The sequence below is a fragment of the Salvelinus namaycush genome, unplaced genomic scaffold, assembly GCF_016432855.1.
Source record: "Salvelinus namaycush isolate Seneca unplaced genomic scaffold, SaNama_1.0 Scaffold382, whole genome shotgun sequence".
Lineage (NCBI taxonomy): Eukaryota > Metazoa > Chordata > Actinopteri > Salmoniformes > Salmonidae > Salvelinus > Salvelinus namaycush.
Window position 1 is genome coordinate 5,001 of NW_024060808.1, and position 15,000 is coordinate 20,000.

At 47.3% G+C, this 15,000-nt stretch overlaps 1 protein-coding gene across 1 annotated transcript in view; it reads right to left on the reverse strand.

Annotated features, from left to right (window-relative positions):
- LOC120040813 (calcium uniporter regulatory subunit MCUb, mitochondrial-like) overlaps positions 1–15,000 on the reverse strand; it is a 43,232-nt gene that overhangs the window by 2,158 nt on the left and 26,074 nt on the right. Inside the window, exons 2-5 of the mRNA XM_038985827.1 lie at positions 14,785–14,854; positions 9,990–10,160; positions 9,566–9,670; positions 42–196 (exon numbers count right to left, since the gene is read on the reverse strand). Coding sequence (XP_038841755.1) covers positions 42–196; positions 9,566–9,670; positions 9,990–10,160; positions 14,785–14,854 — 501 coding nt within the window. The remainder of the gene's footprint in view (positions 1–41; positions 197–9,565; positions 9,671–9,989; positions 10,161–14,784; positions 14,855–15,000) is intronic.

A 15,000-nucleotide genomic window follows, 5' to 3' on the forward strand; every position in this document is an offset into this window, starting at 1 on the left:
GTCTGTCTGTCTGGTCTGTCTGGTCTGTCTGTGTACAGTACCTTCTCCAGAGGTTCCAGCTCCTGTTTCAGTGTATCCAGTCTGCGGAGAAGCTGAATCTTTCTCAGTAGCTGGTGTTCTGGCAGGTTGAGAGCTGACTGGAGCATGTGGACTACTGTCTTCATGTCATCTATACTGGTGGAATGTTCTGGAGACTCTGATAGGGGGAGGAGAGAGGAGAGAGGGAGGGTAGAGAGGGAAGAGAGGGAGGAGAGAGGAGGAGAGAGGAGGAGAGAGAAGGAGAGAGGAGCAGAGGGAGGAGAGAGGAGCAGAGGGAGGGAGGAGAGGAGAGAGGAGGAGCAGAGGGAGGAGAGAGGAGGAGAGGAGAGAGGAGGAGCAGAGTGAGGAAGGAGAGGGAGGAGAGGAGAGAGGAGGAGCAGAGTGAGGGAGGAGAGAGGAGGAGAGGGAGGAGAGGAGAGAGGAGGAGAGAGGAGCAGAGGAGAGAGGAGGAGAGGGAAGGAGGGAGGAGAGAGGAGAGGGAGGGAGGAGAGAGGAGCAGAGAGAGGAGAGAGGAGCAGAGGGAGGGAGGAGAGAGGAGGAGAGAGGAGGAGAGGAGAGAGGAGGAGAGGGAAGGAGGGAGGAGAGAGGAGAGGGAGGGAGGAGAGAGGAGCAGAGAGAGGAGAGAGGAGCAGAGGGAGGGAGGAGAGAGGAGGAGAAGAGAGAGGAGGAGAGGGAGGGAGGAGAGAGGAGGAGAGGAGAGAGGAGGAGAGGGAGGGAGGAGAGAGGAGCAGAGAGAGGGAGGAGAGAGGAGGAGAGGGAGGGAGGAGAGAGGAGCAGAGAGAAGAGAGAGGAGCAGAGGGAGGGAGGAGAGAGGAGCAGAGAGAGGAGAGAGGAGCAGAGGGAGGGAGGAGAGAGGAGCAGAGAGAGGAGAGAGGAGGAGGGGAGAGAGGAGCAGAGGGAGGGAGGAGAGGGAGGAGAGGAGAGATCAGGAGAGGGAGGGAGGAGAGGAGAGATAAGGATAGGGAGGGAGGGAGGGAGGAGAGAGGAGCAGAGGGAGGGAGGAGAGAGGAGCAGAGTGAGGGAGGAGAGAGGAGGAGGGGAGAGAGGAGGAGAGAGGAGCAGAGGGAGGGAGGAGAGGAGAGAGGAGGAGAGAGGAGCAGAGGAGAGAGGAGGAGCAGAGGGAGGGAGGAGAGGAGAGAGGAGGAGAGAGGAGCAGAGGAGAGAGGAGGAGCAGAGGGAGGGAGGAGAGAGGAGCAGAGTGAGGGAGGAGAGGGAGGAGAGGAGAGAGGAGAGAGGAGGAGAGAGGAGGAGGGGAGGAGAGAGGAGGAGATGAGAGAGGAGGAGATGAGAGAGGAGGAGAGGGAGGAAGAGATGAGAGAGGAGGAGAGGAGAGAGGAGGAGAGGGAGGGAGGAGAGATGAGGAGAGGAGAGAGGAGGAGAGGGAGGGAGGAGAGAGGAGGAGAGGAGGGAGGAGCAGAGGGAGGAGAGAGGAGGAGAGAGAAGGAGGGGAGAGAGGAGGAGAGGGAGGAGAGAGGAGGAGGGGAGAGAGGAGGAGAGGGAGGAGAGAGGAGCAGCGGGAGGGAGGAGAGAGGAGGAAAGAGGAGAGGGAGGGGAGCAGAAGGAGGAGAGAGGACAGAAAGAAAAGATATAATATAATGTCTGGTTCATGGCCAGTTGAGGAACGTTATTTTTATCAGTGACTTGTTCCAGCTTCCATTAAAATACATTATGTTACTTTCCACAGTCAGTAACGTTGTGACCCTTTGAACATAACAGTGTGTGGAGCTACTGCTGCACAGTTAGGCCTTCAGTCTCCCCTGACAACGCTATTTCAGCCAATCACAGGAGCGCACCAAACTGAGTTTCCACCTGATACACAGATCACCTAGGGGTCATGATAGGGGATTGATGTATTATAATAATTGATTATGCTTATGTTGTATTAATAGAAGGGGAGGGGTTATAAGACCCCTCCCTCTTTACATTTATAGGGTCCTAGACTACAGATTAACAATATATATATTAATTATAAAGGTTTAGTATTGTTCCACAGTACTTTTCTAGTCTCTTTGCCTCTTATAAAGAAACGGTCTGAGAAATGTGTGACTGTGAAGACAGAACTCTGCAGGGGAGTGTAAGAGATAAGAGACTAGTCAGACATTCCACTATAAATCAACTCGGACATTTACTGCTAAGCTTTTAGATAACACACTAAAAGTCTTGTTTATATAGCTGCGTAGGCATGGTTTTGGTCTCATGAGTAGAAGGTAATGATGTAGGCAGTGACATCACTAGGGCTGGACTTGGGACCTTTTCCTTTGATGCAGAACTTACTGGGAAACATGCGTGCTGTGTTCCTGATTGTCAACTTCTGTCTGCAATTACAATTAATTGAATGATTTAATTAAAGATATTGTTATAATGCTAATTTCACCAACGAGCCAATGATGATTGACAAGGAACAAGGAAACGAACCAGAAAACAGATTTGTATCAGAATCAGATCTGGCAAAAGTTCTGTTTCACTGTTGCTGTTAGCAACAAACAGGAGTCTGTCCACTGTTTACCTCTGTCACCGTTAACCCCAAAACTACAGCAACAAACAGGAGTCTGTCCACTGTTTACCTCTGTCACCGTTAACCCCAAAACTACAGCAACAAACAGGAGTCTGTCCACTGTTTACCTCTGTCACCGTTAACCCCAAAACTATTGCAACAAACAGCAGTCTGACCACTGTTTACCTCTGTCACCGTTAACCACAAAACTACAGCAACAAACAGCAGTCTGTCCACTGTTTACCTCTGTCACCGTTAACCCCAAACTACAGCAACAAACAGCAGTCTGTCCCCTGTTTACCTCTGTCACCGTTAACCCCAAACTACAGCAACAAACAGGAGTCTGTCCACTGTTTACCTCTGTCACCGTTAACCCCAAAACTACAGCAACAAACAGCAGTCTGTCCACTATTTACCTCTGTCACCGTTAACCCCAAAACTACAGCAACAAACAGCAGTCTGTCCACTGTTTACCTCTGTCACCGTTAACCCCAAAACTACAGCAACAAACAGGAGTCTGTCCACTGTTTACCTCTGTCACCGTTAACCCCAAACTACAGCAACAAACAGCAGTCTGTCCACTGTTTACCTCTGTCACCGTTAACCCCAAAACTACAGCAACAAACAGGAGTCTGTCCACTGTTTACCTCTGTCACCGTTAACCCCAAACTACAGCAACAAACAGGAGTCTGTCCCCTGTTTACCTCTGTCACCGTTAACCCCAAAACTACAGCAACAAACAGGAGTCTGTCCACTGTTTACCTCTGTCACCGTTAACCCCAAAACTACAGCAACAAACAGGAGTCTGTCCACTGTTTACCTCTGTCACCGTTAACCCAAAACTACAGCAACAAACAGCAGTCTGACCACTGTTTACCTCTGTCACCGCTAACCCCAAAACTACAGCAACAAACAGCAGTCTGTCCACTGTTTACCTCTGTCACCGTTAACCCCAAAACTACAGCAACAAACAGGAGTCTGTCCCCTGTTTACCTCTGTCACCGTTAACCCCAAACTACAGCAACAAACAGGAGTCTGTCCACTGTTTACCTCTGTCACCGTTAACCCCAAAACTACAGCAACAAACAGGAGTCTGTCCACTGTTTACCTCTGTCACCGTTAACCCCAAAACTACAGCAACAAACAGGAGTCTGTCCCCTGTTTACCTCTGTCACCGTTAACCCCAAACTACAGCAACAAACAGGAGTCTGTCCACTGTTTACCTCTGTCACCGTTAACCCCAAACTACAGCAACAAACAGGAGTCTGTCCACTGTTTACCTCTGTCACCGTTAACCCCAAAACTACTGCAACAAACAGGAGTCTGTCCACTGTTTACCTCTGTCACCGTTAACCCCAAAACTACAGCAACAAACAGGAGCCTGTCCACTGTTTACCTCTGTCACCGTTAACCCCAAAACTAATGCAACAAACAGCAGTCTGACCACTGTTTACCTCTGTCACCGTTAACCCCAAACTACAGCAACAAACAGGAGTCTGTCCACTGTTTACCTCTGTCACCGTTAACCCCAAAACTACAGCAACAAACAGCAGTCTGACCACTGTTTACCTCTGTCACCGTTAACCCCAAAACTACAGCAACAAACAGCAGTCTGTCCACTGTTTACCTCTGTCACCGTTAACCCCAAAACTAAAGCAACAAACAGGAGTCTGTCCACTGTTTACCTCTGTCACCGTTAACCCCAAAACTACAGCAACAAACAGCAGTCTGTCCACTGTTTACCTCTGTCACCGTTAACCCCAAAACTACAGCAACAAACAGGAGTCTGTCCCCTGTTTACCTCTGTCACCGTTAACCCCAAACTACAGCAACAAACAGGAGTCTGTCCACTGTTTACCTCTGTCACCGTTAACCCCAAACTACAGCAACAAACAGGAGTCTGTCCACTGTTTACCTCTGTCACCGTTAACCCCAAACTACAGCAACAAACAGGAGTCTGTCCACTGTTTACCTCTGTCACCGTTAACCCCAAACTACAACAACAAACAGGAGTCTGTCCACTGTTTACCTCTGTCACCGTTAACCCAAAACTACAGCAACAAACAGCAGTCTGTCCACTGTTTACCTCTGTCACCGTTAACCCCAAACTACAACAAAAAACAGCAGTCTGTCCACTGTTTACCTCTGTCACCGTTAACCCCAAAACTACAGCAACAAACAGCAGTCTGTCCACTGTTTACCTCTGTCACCGTTAACCCCAAACTACAGCAACAAACAGGAGTCTGTCCACTGTTTACCTCTGTCACCGTTAACCCCAAACTACAGCAACAAACAGGAGTCTGTCCACTGTTTACCTCTGTCACCGTTAACCCCAAACTACAGCAACAAACAGGAGTCTGTCCACTGTTTACCTCTGTCACCGTTAACCCCAAACTACAGCAACAAACAGGAGTCTGTCCACTGTTTACCTCTGTCACCGTTAACCCCAAACTACAGCAACAAACAGCAGTCTGACCACTGTTTACCTCTGTCACCGTTAACCCCAAACTACAGCAACAAACAGGAGTCTGTCCACTGTTTACCTCTGTCACCGTTAACCCCAAACTACAGCGACAAACAGCAGTCTGTCCACTGTTTACCTCTGTCACCGTTAACCCCAAACTACAGCGACAAACAGCAGTCTGTCCACTGTTTACCTCTCTTACCGTTAACCCCAAACTACAGCAACAAACAGCAGTCTGTCCACTGTTTACCTCTGTCACCGTTAACCCCAAAACTACAGCAACAAACAGGAGTCTGTCCACTGTTTACCTCTGTCACCGTTAACCCCAAACTACAGCAACAAACAGCAGTCTGTCCACTGTTTACCTCTGTCACCGTTAACCCCAAACTACAGCAACAAACAGCAGTCTGTCCACTGTTTACCTCTGTCACCGTTAACCCCAAACTACAGCAACAAACAGGAGTCTGTCCACTGTTTACCTCTGTCACCGTTAACCCCAAACTACAGCAACAAACAGGAGTCTGTCCACTGTTTACCTCTGTCACCGTTAACCCCAAAACTACAGCAACAAACAGCATTCTGTCCACTGTTTACCTCTGTCACCGTTAACCCCAAAACTACAGCAACAAACAGCAGTCTGACCACTGTTTACCTCTGTCACCGTTAACCCCAAACTACAGCAACAAACAGGAGTCTGTCCACTGTTTACCTCTGTCACCGTTAACCCCAAACTACAGCAACAAACAGGAGTCTGTCCACTGTTTACCTCTGTCACCGTTAACCCCAAACTACAGCAACAAACAGGAGTCTGTCCACTGTTTACCTCTGTCACCGTTAACCCCAAACTACAGCAACAAACAGCATTCTGTCCACTGTTTACCTCTGTCACCGTTAACCCCAAACTACAGCAACAAACAGGAGTCTGTCCACTGTTTACCTCTGTCACCGTTAACCCCAAAACTACAGCAACAAACAGGAGTCTGTCCACTGTTTACCTCTGTCACCGTTAACCCCAAAACTACAGCAACAAACAGGAGTCTGTCCACTGTTTACCTCTGTCACCGTTAACCCAAAACTACAGCAACAAACAGCAGTCTGACCACTGTTTACCTCTGTCACCGCTAACCCCAAAACTACAGCAACAAACAGCAATCTGTCCACTGTTTACCTCTGTCACCGTTAACCCCAAAACTACAGCAACAAACAGCAGTCTGTCCACTGTTTACCTCTGTCACCGTTAACCCCAAACTACAGCAACAAACAGGAGTCTGTCCACTGTTTACCTCTGTCACCGTTAACCCCAAAACTACAGCAACAAACAGGAGTCTGTCCACTGTTTACCTCCTTCACCGTTAACCCCAAAACTACAGCAACAAACAGGAGTCTGTCCCCTGTTTACCTCTGTCACCGTTAACCCCAAACTACAGCAACAAACAGGAGTCTGTCCACTGTTTACCTCTGTCACCGTTAACCCCAAAACTACAGCAACAAACAGGAGTCTGTCCACTGTTTACCTCTGTCACCGTTAACCCCAAAACTACAGCAACAAACAGGAGTCTGTCCCCTGTTTACCTCTGTCACCGTTAACCCCAAACTACAGCAACAAACAGGAGTCTGTCCACTGTTTACCTCTGTCACCGTTAACCCCAAACTACAGCAACAAACAGGAGTCTGTCCACTGTTTACCTCTGTCACCGTTAACCCCAAAACTACTGCAACAAACAGGAGTCTGTCCACTGTTTACCTCTGTCACTGTTAACCCCAAAACTACAGCAACAAACAGGAGCCTGTCCACTGTTTACCTCTGTCACCGTTAACCCCAAAACTAATGCAACAAACAGCAGTCTGACCACTGTTTACCTCTGTCACCGTTAACCCCAAAACTACAGCAACAAACAGCAGTCTGTCCACTGTTTACCTCTGTCACCGTTAACCCCAAAACTAAAGCAACAAACAGGAGTCTGTCCACTGTTTACCTCTGTCACCGTTAACCCCAAAACTACAGCAACAAACAGCAGTCTGTCCACTGTTTACCTCTGTCACCGTTAGCCCCAAAACTACAGCAACAAACAGGAGTCTGTCCACTGTTTACCTCTGTCACCGTTAACCCCAAACTACAGCAACAAACAGGAGTCTGTCCACTGTTTACCTCTGTCACCGTTAACCCCAAACTACAGCAACAAACAGCAGTCTGTCCCCTGTTTACCTCTGTCACCGTTAACCCCAAACTACAGCAACAAACAGCAGTCTGTCCACTGTTTACCTCTGTCACCGTTAACCCCAAACTACAGCAACAAACAGGAGTCTGTCCACTGTTTACCTCTGTCACCGTTAACCCCAAACTACAGCAACAAACAGCAGTCTGTCCACTGTTTACCTCTGTCACCGTTAACCCCAAAACTACAACAACAAACAGGAGTCTGTCCACTGTTTACCTCTGTCACCGTTAACCCCAAACTACAGCAACAAACAGGAGTCTGTCCACTGTTTACCTCTGTCACCGTTAACCCCAAAACTACAGCAACAAACAGGAGTCTGTCCACTGTTTACCTCTGCCACCGTTAACCCCAAAACTACAACAACAAACAGGAGTCTGTCCACTGTTTACCTCTGTCACCGTTAACCCCAAACTACAGCAACAAACAGGAGTCTGTCCACTGTTTACCTCTGTCACCGTTAACCCCAAAACTACAGCAACAAACAGGAGTCTGTCCACTGTTTACCTCTGTCACCGTTAACCCCAAAACTACAGCAACAAACAGCAGTCTGTCCACTGTTTACCTCTGCCACCGTTAACCCCAAAACTACAGCAACAAACAGGAGTCTGTCCACTGTTTACCTCTGTCACCGTTAACCCCAAAACTACAGCAACAAACAGCATTCTGTCCACTGTTTACCTCTGTCACCGTTAACCCCAAAACTACAGCAACAAACAGCAGTCTGACCACTGTTTACCTCTGTCACCGTTAACCCCAAAACTACAGCAACAAACAGGAGTCTGACCACTGTTTACCTCTGTCACCGTTAACCCCAAACTACAGCAACAAACAGGAGTCTGTCCATTGTTTACCTCTGTCACCGTTAACCCCAAAACTACAGCAACAAACAGGAGTCTGTCCACTGTTTACCTCTGTCACCGTTAACCCCAAAACTACAGCAACAAACAGGAGTCTGTCCACTGTTTACCTCTGTCACCGTTAACCCCAAAACTACAGCAACAAACAGGAGTCTGTCCACTGTTTACCTCTGTCACCGTTAACCCCAAAACTACAGCAACAAACAGCAGTCTGACCACTGTTTACCTCGTTCACCGTTAACCACAAAACTACAGCAACAAACAGCAGTCTGTCCACTGTTTACCTCTGTCACCGTTAACCCCAAACTACAGCAACAAACAGGAGTCTGTCCACTGTTTACCTCTGTCACCGTTAACCCTAAACTACAGCAACAAACAGGAGTCTGTCCACTGTTTACCTCTGTCACCGTTAACCCAAAACTACAGCAACAAACAGGAGTCTGTCCATTGTTTACCTCTGTCACCGTTAACCCCAAAACTACAGCAACAAACAGGAGTCTGACCACTGTTTACCTCTGTCACCGTTAACCCCAAACTACAGCAACAAACAGGAGTCTGTCCACTGTTTACCTCTGTCACCGTTAACCCCAAAACTACAGCAACAAACAGCAGTCTGTCCACTGTTTACCTCTGTCACCGTTAACCCCAAACTACAGCAACAAACAGGAGTCTGTCCACTGTTTACCTCTGTCACCGTTAACCCCAAACTACAGCAACAAACAGGAGTCTGTCCACTGTTTACCTCTGTCACCGTTAACCCCAAACTACAGCAACAAACAGCAGTCTGTCCACTGTTTACCTCTGTCACCGTTAACCCCAAACTACAGCAACAAACAGCAGTCTGTCCACTGTTTACCTCTGTCACCGTTAACCCCAAACTACAGCAACAAACAGGAGTCTGTCCACTGTTTACCTCTGTCACCGTTAACCCCAAACTACAGCAACAAACAGGAGTCTGTCCACTGTTTACCTCTGTCACCGTTAACCCCAAACTACAGCAACAAACAGGAGTCTGTCCACTGTTTACCTCTGTCACCGTTAACCCCAAACTACAGCAACAAACAGCAGTCTGTCCACTGTTTACCTCTGCCATGTACATTTGCATCATGTTGATTGGTCAAGAGAGTTCAGAGCAGAAACAGGAAGAGAAGAACATAGGAGGTATTTTCCTTTTTTTCTTTTTGTGCTGACAAAGAAAATGTTAAATAATATTGTAAAAGTAGCGACTTGCATATTTTAAAAACAAACTATTACTTAAATTGTAAAACTTAACGTGTTAGGTTACTCCGTTAACAACAAAAAGTAGCCTGAGTACTCTAACACATTACACTCAACCCTGATCATGTCTCCTCTCTCTCCCCCTTCTTCTCTCTCTCTCTTCTCCCCCCTCTGTCTCCTCTCTCTCACACACACACACACACACACACACACACACACACACACACACACACACACACACACACACACACACACACACAGAGCGTTCGGGTACCTCTGCCCGGGGAGTGTATCCTGTAGATGGTGCTGTTGATGAGGATCTGGAAGTCTTGATTGAGAACTGTGTCTATAGAGGTGGTAGAGCATACCCTCTCTCCATCTGGGAGGGGAGGAGGAGGAAGATGAGGAGGAGGGAGAGGAGGTGAAGAGGGAGAGTGGAGGAAGGGAGAGGGGATTAGAGGTGGAGGAAAGGAGAGGAGAGAGGGTAGGAAGAGAGGAGAAGACAAAGGGATGTTGTTACTGTCAGAATAGGTTAGTGAAGATGTTGATATTTTTACACGATGGTTGTGAATCCACAAATTAACAGATCTTGCCTGAGACCTGAAGACTTTTGTTAGTTCCTGGCGCTAATGCCTTTAGCTCAGCAGGCTAACACAGTCGTGAAGCATGCAGGGGTGTGTTTATGTGCGTTCACCTACCTGTGCTCAGTACAGCTGCAGTAGCTACTCCAGGGTCCTCTCTCTGAATGTCTGACAGGAAGTCTGTTACTGTCATCAACATGGGACGCAGACTGAACTGACACAATTCACTACGGGAGGGCAGGGGGAGAGACAACACTGGTCGTCCATACTTATACTGTACAGATATATCTGGAGAGGAGACGGAGAGAGGAGATGGGGGGCAGGGGTGGAGAGAGAGGAGAGAGGAGGGGTGGAGAGAGAGAAGAAGGGGGGTGGAGAGAGAGGAGGGGGAGGGGTGGAGAGAGAGAGAAGAGGGGGTGGAGAGAGGAGGAGGGGGGGGAGAAAGAGAAGAGGGGGAGTGGAGAGAGAGGAGATGGAGGGAGGAGGAGAGAGAAAGAGAGAGAAAAGGGAGGAGAGAGAGAGAAGGGGGGGAGATAGGAGTTACAGTTCATATAAGGAAATCAATCGATGTAAATAAATTCATTAGGTCCTAATCTATGGATTTCACATGACTGGGTTTCTCTCAATCTACACACAATACTCCATAATGACATAGCGAAAAACAGGTTTTTAGACATTTTTGCAAATGTATTCAAAATTAAAAACATAAGTACATTTACATAAGTATTTATAGACGCTTTGATATTTTAAATTGAAAAATTAATAATAACAATTTTAGAATATGGCTGTAACGTAACAATATTTGGAAAAAGGGGTCTGAATACTTTCCAAATGCTCTGTATATATATATATATATATATATATATATATATATAAAACATTCTATTGGTTGCAATAATTTTGTAATATCATTTAAATTAAACCCTTATAATTTTGGAATCCGGCGTCGTTTTGCGTGTCAGTTCGTTAACCATGTGTCGTGGAATCGGGACATCGAAAATCTCTTCCCAACTATTTTGCAAATATGTCAACAACTGTCAATTTTTGGGTCCTTATTTTATTCATCACAATTTTCTTTAACCAATGTTGGTCTTTAATGTCGACAGACAAGTTCCTTACTTTCCCACCTTCCACTTGCCTCTTCCACTGTTGAGGTAGTACTGCAAATAGTTGGTTGTAATTAGGACAGACATTCCCATATATTTTTGTTAGCTGCATGTGTGACATAACTCCACCAGTCCTATTTATGATATAATTTACAAAGATGATACCATTTAAGCATTTTAAAAAAAAATCTTTAATCAATCTGTATATTTGAGTTGAACCATAATATTTGCTGTAATATTTGTTGTATTTTCTGATTAAACTGAAACTGCAACCAACTTTCTAATACGGTTTTTAAAAATAGCGATATTTTGGAGATTCCATTTAGAAAATAACCTAAAGTGAGAGTTTGTAATCTGAATGAAAAGGAAAAAGGCCCTTCTTGAACATGGGGTGAGACTGTCACACCCTGACCTTAGAGAGCCTTTTAATTCTCTATTTGGTTAGGTCGGGGTGTGATTTGGGTGGGCATTCTAGTTTTTCTATTTCTTTGTTGGCCGGGTATGGTTCCCAATCAGAGGCAGCTGTCTATCGCTATCTCTGATTGGGAATCATACTTAGGCAGCCCTTTTTCCACCATAGTTTGTGGGATGTTGTTTTTGCACAGTAGCTATTTAGCCCTGCAGAACTTTACGTTTGTTTATCCTTTGTTGTTTATGGTGTTCATTCTAATAAAGTACGATGAACAATTTTCACGCTGCGCTTTGGTCTCATTCATTTGACGACGAACGTAACAGAGACATTCGTAATAATCTGCTAGAGAACCTGTATGGATTTAAGTCTAACTTTTGTATGACTGAAGCCTTTAGTGAAAGGTTTAGTGTTTTACAATGTAATAATTTCTGCCCTCCGAATTCATAATCATTATATAAATAGGCCCGTTTAATTTTGTCTGGATTGTTGTTCCAAATAAAATTGAATATTATATTGAGAGGACTTCCTGTTTGTCTTCATCTTGCTGCAAGTTTCTACACCTCTGGTCTGATATCCATCTCTGGTCTCTACACCTCTGGTCTGATATCCATCTCTGGTCTCTACACCTCTGGTCTGATATCCATCTCTGGTCTCTACACCTCTGGTCTGATATCCATCTCTGGTCTCTACACCTCTGGTCTGATATCCACCTCTCCCTAGGAGAAATACAAACTGTTCTTCAGGTCCTGGACCTCTGGTCTCTACACCTCTCCCTGGGAGAACTACAAACTGTTCTTCAGGTCCTGGACCTCTGGTCTCTACACCTCTCCCTGGGAGAACTACAAACTGTTCTACAGGTCCTGGACCTCTGGTCTCTACACCTCTCCCTGGGAGAACTACAAACTGTTCTTCAGGTCCTGGATCTCTGGTCTCTACACCTCTCCCTGGGAGAAATACAAACGGTTCTCCAGGTCCTGGACCTCTGGTCTCTACACCTCTCCCTGGGAGAACTACAAACTGTTCTACAGGTCCTGGACCTCTGGTCTCTACACCTCTCCCTGGGAGATCTACAAACTGTTCTACAGGTCCTGGACCTCTGGTCTCTACACCTCTCCCTGGGAGAACTACAAACTGTTCTACAGGTCCTGGACCTCTGGTCTCTACACCTCTCCCTGGGAGAACTACAAACTGTTCTTCAGGTCCTGGACCTCTGGTCTCTACACCTCTCCCTGGGAGAACTTCAAACTGTTCTTCAGGTCCTGGACCTCTGGTCTCTACACCTCTCCCTGGGAGAACTACAAACTGTTCTCCAGGTCCTGGACCTCTGGTCTCTACACCTCTCCCTGGGAGAACTACAAACTGTTCTTCAGGTCCTGGACCTCTGGTCTCTACACCTCTCCCTGGGAGAACTACAAACTGTTCTTCAGGTCCTGGACCTCTGGTCTCTACACCTCTCCCTGGGAGAAATACAAACGGTTCTCCAGGTCCTGGACCTCTGGTCTCTACACCTCTCCCTGGGAGAAATACAAACGGTTCTCCAGGTCCTGGACCTCTGGTCTCTACACCTCTCCCTGGGAGAAATACAAACGGTTCTCCAGGTCCTGGACCTCTGGTCTGATCATCTTTTTTCAGTTGAGTCCATCAGTATTTGGACAACTGCCTGTAGAACCCTTTGTGTTGATGTAAAAGATCTGTCAGCAGTGACAGAGAAAACACTGTCCTCTCCATTACTCCCACCTTTATCTTTGGTAGCAGCACAGTTACAGACAGGGCAGGTTGCAGGTCAGTTTTTAACAGTAACAAACAGCAGGAATTTAGACAGTCGCAAGCCCGGGACAATTCGGACGAGCTTTTGAGATCGGAGACAAAATCCCCATGTCATTGCCTACTCGGGACGCACGGCCCGTTTATTGTGAGCGGGTCAGAGACGCAATAGGAGAGCTACCGATCCCATCTTTGAGCAGTCCCAGACGTCCCAGACGTCCCAGACGTCCCAGAGGTCCCAGAGGTCCCAGAGGTCCCAGAGGTCCCAGACGTCCCAGAGGTCCCAGACGTCCCAGAGGTCCCAGAGGTCCCAGACGTCCCAGAGGTCCCAGAGGTCCCAGACGTCCCAGACGTCCCAGACGTCCCAGAGGTCCCAGAGGTCCCAGACGTCCCAGACGTCCCAGACGTCCCAGACGTCCCAGAGGTCCCAGACGTCCCAGACGTCCCAGAGGTCCCAGACGTCCCAGACGTCCCAGAGGTCCCAGACGTCCCAGACGTCCCAGACGTCCCAGACGTCCCAGACGTCCCAGACGTCCCAGACGTCCCAGACGTCCCAGACGTCCCGATGTTTTTTCAAAATCTGCAATGTTCTTGTAGTGTGAGATGTGCAAAGACAAGTTCTGAGAACGGGGATCAGCAATAGCCAATGAGAGCTGGTCAGAGAAGAAGCCAGTGGGATGATGATGACGTTGTTTAGCATTACCCAGAAGTCCCCTGGAGTATTACCCAGAAGTCCCCTGGAGTATTACCCAGAAGTCCCCTGGAGTATTACCCAGAAGTCCCCTGGAGTATTACCCAGACGTCCCCTGGAGTATTACCCAGACGTCCCCTGAAGTATTACCCAGAAGTCCCCTGGAGTATTACCCACAAGTCCCCTGGAGTATTACCCAGAAGTCCCCTGGAGTAGGAGTGATGCCTTTAACCAAAAGTGTCAAATTCGTTAAAGTCAAATTCTGAAGTTGGTTTGAGCCACAACTCGTTTATAGCCACATTAACAAATCTAATCATCACATCATAGTTTTTTTGTGAGACAGCGTGGTGGCATGGAGAATCCTCACGACCAAAGTGAAGAATCTTCTAGTGTGTGACACCCCATCTGTGCCAGGTTGTTTAGTGCACGTTGGCAACACAAAAAACTACAGGAAAGACAGTAATTTAATGTGAGAGGCTCCGCGATGGTAGGATTTAATGTGAGAGGCTCCGCGATGGTAGGATTTAATGTGAGAGGCTCCGCGATGGTAGGATTTAATGTGAGAGGCTCCGCGATGACAGGATTTAATGTGAGAGGCTCCGCGATGGTAGGATTTAATGTGAGAGGCTCCGCGATGGTAGGATTTAATGTGAGAGGCTCCGCGATGACAGGATTTTAATGTAAGAGGCTCCGCGATGACAGGATTTAATGTGAGAGGCTCCGCGAAGATAGGATTTAATGTGAGAGGCTCCGCGATGGTAGGATTTAATGTGAGAGGCTCCGCGATGGTAGGATTTAATGTGAGAGGCTCCGCGATGGTAGGATTTAATGTGAGAGGCTCCGCGATGGATTTTAAAAGTCGTGTAGATCCAAATGAAACAGGTAGGCTAGTAACAAAACATTTTCAGAGACTTTCAAAACAGTGTGTTTTTGTGTTACCTGTGGCAGGTGGTAGGGTGCTGTAGTAGTGAACTGGTCTTGGTGCCCCATATCTACACCACTGTCTGGACTGGAGAAGAGAGAGAGGGAAAAACATTAACCAACCTGTCTCTAGGACACCAACATACTGCTAACCTGTCACTAGGATACCAACATACTGCTAACCTGTCTCTAGGACACCAACATACTGCCAACCTGTCACTAGGATACCAACAT